At 48.8% G+C, this 5,028-nt stretch overlaps 1 protein-coding gene across 8 annotated transcripts in view; it reads right to left on the bottom strand.

The window, feature by feature from the left end:
- The window catches only part of Ank1 (ankyrin 1), a 178,917-nt gene that overhangs the window by 52,282 nt on the left and 121,607 nt on the right, over positions 1-5,028 (bottom strand). For all 8 annotated transcript variants that reach the window (XM_021219247.1, XM_029532290.1, XM_029532291.1 and 5 more), the window contains exons 13-16: positions 4,362-4,460; positions 3,170-3,367; positions 2,208-2,306; positions 1,382-1,480 (exon numbers count right to left, since the gene is read on the bottom strand). In XM_021219247.1, coding sequence (XP_021074906.1) covers positions 1,382-1,480; positions 2,208-2,306; positions 3,170-3,367; positions 4,362-4,460 — 495 coding nt within the window. The remainder of the gene's footprint in view (positions 1-1,381; positions 1,481-2,207; positions 2,307-3,169; positions 3,368-4,361; positions 4,461-5,028) is intronic.

Here is a 5,028-nt window from a genome sequence, read left to right as displayed (position 1 = left end):
GAGGAGGAGGAGGAGGAGGAGGAGGAGGAGGACGTGGAGGAGGGGAATCCGACTTTTTATTTTTAGAAGCAGGAGTAAGTCAACATCTTAGCTGGCTGTGTGCTGCCTCTGCACGATGACGTAGGGCTCTCTAGCACAGGAGGCAGGAATAGGGACAGAGCCTGAGGAGACAGGAGCTTCCTGAGACATGCTGTGTGTGCAGGAGATAGATGCTGTGAGTTGAAGTGAGCACTCTCCTAAGCAGGGGACAACAAACTGAAGCCATACATGGTCTCCTCACCACCGGTGAGACTGGCAGGTGTTGGCTATCCTGCATAGTGACCCACTGGATGACTCTCTCATGGGTGGGCAGCACGGATGCTCAAAATCACTCTCAGGCTGCCCTGTCGGAAGGAAGGGCTCCCAGTGCAGGCACCATGGAGGTCCCTTCTTTGCTGGCCCTGACTCTTTTCCTGGCCACCACTCTCATGGTCTTCTCTTGCCTCTCACGGACACAAAAGGCTTAGCCCCAGGGGTAGTCTGGTCTTGGATTTCCCCTTCCCTGTTCTTATGAGGGTCATAGAGTCCTATACTTAGTTAGCAGCATATTTCAGAGGCCAAATATGCGACCAGTGCAGAACATGTGGGAGTTTCTCTCCATCACAATGTCTCTATTCAAAAATCAAACTAAACCGGAGTGACCCTCACACTGAGACGAGACTTTGCTTCAAAGTCCAGAGAGCTCCTGGGAACCTGGATATTCCCTCCAGGCCACTGTTCCCAGCACCAGATGAACAGGTGGAAAACAGAATTCCACACCCAGTGGGTCCCCATTCCATGGAGTGGAGTCTCTGAGAACAAGGCCATGGCTCTGGAACTCATGCACTAGGCCTCTGAGCACCAGCTTACAAAATATGGCTGACATGTAGCTGATGGAGGTGGGGACATGAGGGGTGTAAATCAAATTCCACCTTTGGGAGGGACCTTCTGACAAGAGACTATTACCTGAGTCCCATCTACAATGAGCCCTCAGATAGCAGCATTAATCCTATAGTCCGTCTTTGTGAAGGTGTGTTGACACATCTGTGTTTACAGAGTCAAACGCAAAACCTCTGAGGTTGCATAAGACAGCAACGTGGGTTGTTACCCCTTTGAGGGTCAAACGACCTTTTCACAGGGGTAGCATATACTGCCCATCAGATATTTACAGCACAATTCCTAACACTAGCAAAGTTACAGTTATCAAAATAACAGCATGAATAATTTTATGGTTGGGGGTTACCACAACACGAAGAATAACACACAGCACACCATTACACACAACATGCACTAAAGGATTGCAGCATTAGGAGGGTTGCGAACCACCTCTCTAGACAGACAGAAGCAGGTCTGGGAGCCTTACCCAGGCAGGACTGTGGGGGGAGCCACCTCGGGGAAGAAGAATCTTGACAATGTCCAGGTTGTTGTGATGGACGGCCACATGCAGGGGAGTCAAGCCGTTCTGTAGAGGGACAGAGGAGAGGAACGTGAACGGCTTCACCATCTGTGAGGAACCAGGATACACTCTTCAACCCACAACACGGCTTCCTCAGGAAGTACCCACCCTAAACAGTTCAGTGATAAAGCACTTGCCAGCATGCTCAAATGCCGGGTTTTATTTCATCACAACAAAAGTGAAAACAAATCTCTTTCATTTAATGCTGGGGATGCAGCTCAGTAGTAGAGAGGTTGCCTGGCATACATTCTCAGTCCTGGGTTCCATTGTCAATATTGTAAAAGAAAGTAATTAAAAAGAAAAATCTGCCTAAAGCCAGTCTGGAAGGAAAGCCATTGAAAGACAGCTTGAACAGGATCCAGGGCCATTTCTTCATCCCCCGTGGGTGAGATGAGTCATGGAACCATCACAGTTATTCAGAGAAGGTACCAGGTCCTTCTAACAGACAACATGTTTGTCAGGATTGCTTTATTCAAAACAATTCGTTTTGTTTTGTTTTGTTTTGTTTTGAGACAGGGTTTCTCTGTATAGCCCTGGCTGTCCTGGAACTCACTTTGTAGATCAGGCTGGCCTCAAACTCAGAAATCCACCTGCCTCTGCCTCCCAAGTACTGGAATTAAAGGTGTGCACCAAAGCAATTCTTAATGGAAGTCTGCCCAGCCAAGAGAGGTAATCCCCAGTGGGGGAAACTCTGCCCCGTTCCCTCTAACCCAAGAGGAGAGTTCAAATTTACCTTCCCAGCTGCATTGGGGTGTGCATCGTGTTCCAGCAGCAGTTCTGCCAACCGTACCTTCCCATACTTAGCAGCCACGTGCAGAGGGGTAAATCCTTTCTGAGGAGAAACATGGGCCATCAGGACCTCGGGAGGGAGCGCTGCTGCCCCCCCAGAGGAAAGCGTGGTTAGGATTCTTCCTACCCTTAACCAGCATGGGAATGCCAACAGGACAGAAAGACCTGAGGATATTGATCCCTGCAAGGGGCTACAAGCCTGCCTGGTAAGACCTGGACAACTCCAATAGGAGAAACAGAGAAAGCTGCCTCCGATACTGACTCAAGCAGGGGCCGTCTCTTGTTTGGTTTGTTATTGTTCCTTTGGAGCCAGACTTAGTATGTGGCCCAGGCTGACCTCGAACTCCAGATTCCCTTGTTCCATTCTCTGAAGTATTGGGACCACAGGCATGTGCCACCCTGTGCACAGCTCTTACCCATTTAGTTAGTCAACTATCATTTGTAGCTCAGGAGAGTGCGCAGGCCAGGCAAGCACTCCTCCATCAAGCTGTTTCCTAGCCCCTGAGCGCTTTGATCCTTCCTGTATGTCAGGAACCTGTGTGATTGATCTACAGCAAGTGTCTAGCACCTTAACTGCTGCAGGAGAAACAGAAGCTTGGTCAGAGCGGAGACTGACTATGCCCTTTCTGCAGAAGGAGATGACATGACAGGCTGATGACCACAAAGAAGGTTAGACGGGGGTCCCCTCGGCCTATTGTTTCTTTAAGAATACATGGGGTTTGTTTTTGTTTTGTTTCTGGTTTGGGTTTTTGAAAACCAGTCTTGCTATGTTTCCCGGGTTGGTCTCGAGCTCCCAGGCTCAAGTAATCCTCCTGTCTGAGCTTTCCAGGTATCTCTATCACGGGTGGGCCACTAAACCCTGCCAGTCTGTTTTCTAAGAATCAGAGCAGTGGCTGTACACTGTACCTTGGTCATGCAGGCTTGGGATGCCTCCTTCTCCAGCAGGGCCAGGGCTGTGTCCACATGACCCTCACGGGCTGCGGTGTGCAGGGGCGTGTGGCCAGCAGTGGTAGCCAGGTTGGGGCTGGCGCCATTCTCCAGCAGTAGCTTCACCATGCCTGTGTGGCCGATTCGAGCAGCACAGTGAAGCGGTGTCTGGTCATCCTGGGCCACGGGGTGAAAGCATAAAACTGGACATGTTAACCTTCCTAAGTCTGACTCTGTATTATTTCACAAGGCAGGAGGTGAGGACCAGACCTTGCAAGCGACTCACAATGAATCAAAAGACCTGGAATTTCTTCCAGTCTCTGACTTAACAGAAACTAACATGCTCTACTTAGTTCAGTCCTTACAACTCGCCAGCTTCATGGTTATTGCTACTTAATTGCCCAAAGGTTCAGCTTCCCCAGTTTAAGTTTGAATTGCAACATTATTTCATAGGGTTAGGGTTCAGATCAACAGCTAAGGGACACAAAGCTTTCCTGTTGGTCGCAGAGAAGATACTCAGTAAACTGATTGCTACTTTGACAATGTCTCGCAGACTCTTTCTGCTGGGATGCTTGTTTATGTTTGAACTCTACTTTGGTGTGCTCTGTGCCAGCAGTCGTGGGGCTCCGAATCACTCAAAGGGAGAGACAGCTATTTAGCCCTTTCCTACAACTTCCAGCTATAGCTCCTGGTGCAGGGGCTCCACGAATGAGGTGTCTGTTACTGGGCCCAAGCAGAGGAGTCAAAGGACCCTGTCACCCACAGAGACCTGGTCTTTGCCACGTAGCCTGTCAACTTGCAGACTTGGTAGTGTCATCGAACATATAAACGAGGATGCTTCTCTTCCGGATCCAGTGATGCCTGGCTGATTTTCCCTGGTGATACCATCTCATGGGCTGCCTTCCTTCAGCCATATCTACCCACTGGCCCGATAAACGCTGCGGGCCAGCCTGCTCTCTGGGCTTCTGTTAGTCTAGAGAGGCACCACTTTCATACAAAGAGACCTCTGTCCCTCACAGAACTCCACCAAAGCAGAGCCTTAGCTTTCAGTGGGACCAAAATGGGGGTACCAACGACTCTGAGCCCCAGACTGCAGATGAGAATGGCTTCTTGCATCAGGGTGGGGCTGCCTGCTCCTTGGGACCCTCCCTTCCCTGTCTGCAGAGCTCACCTTGGCCTTGGCGTTGGCTTTGGCTTTGTTCTGGAGCAAATATTTGGCCACTTCTGTATGCCCTGCTCGGGCAGCCATGTGCAAGGGGGTTTCTACTTTCTGCAAAATAACAAAATTGTTGAAGTGTTAACAGGTACTGGGGTTGCAAAGGATATAAGTAGGACTCAGATTGGTACCTGGGCTTGGTAGGATTTTATCTAAGAGCTGGAGCTGCCCAGCTAAGTTTCTGTCTGTATCTTGTCTCCTCTCTTAGTATTCTAGGTATTTGTGAAAGTAAACCTCAGAGCTCACAAATATTCACATGCGCGAATGCATTTCCAGATCGCACTTACAGAAGTTCCAAGATAAAACTCCAAAGATGTACAGATGTATGACGAACTTAAATGGGGGGGCATCAACATAGAGGAATGTTCACCCCACACCTGATGCCTTTGCTATCCTGAGACTACTATTACTGTAGGTGCAGAAAACAGGGGTCCCTTCTGCAGCTCTCCTCAGAGCTGTGGACTAGAAGCAAAAGGCCTCAGACAGTAACACATAACATGTACAATGTTACATGTTATATCTTATGTAAGATATAGGACGTTACATGTTCCATCTTATATCTCTTTAACCTTTTTTTTTCTTTTTTTCTTTTCTTTTCTTTTTTTTTTTTTTTTTTTTTTTT

The sequence above is a fragment of the Mus pahari genome, chromosome 19, assembly GCF_900095145.1.
Source record: "Mus pahari chromosome 19, PAHARI_EIJ_v1.1, whole genome shotgun sequence".
Lineage (NCBI taxonomy): Eukaryota > Metazoa > Chordata > Mammalia > Rodentia > Muridae > Mus > Mus pahari.
Note: the sequence above shows the minus strand (reverse complement) of the source record. Positions and strands in the feature narration are given on the sequence as shown.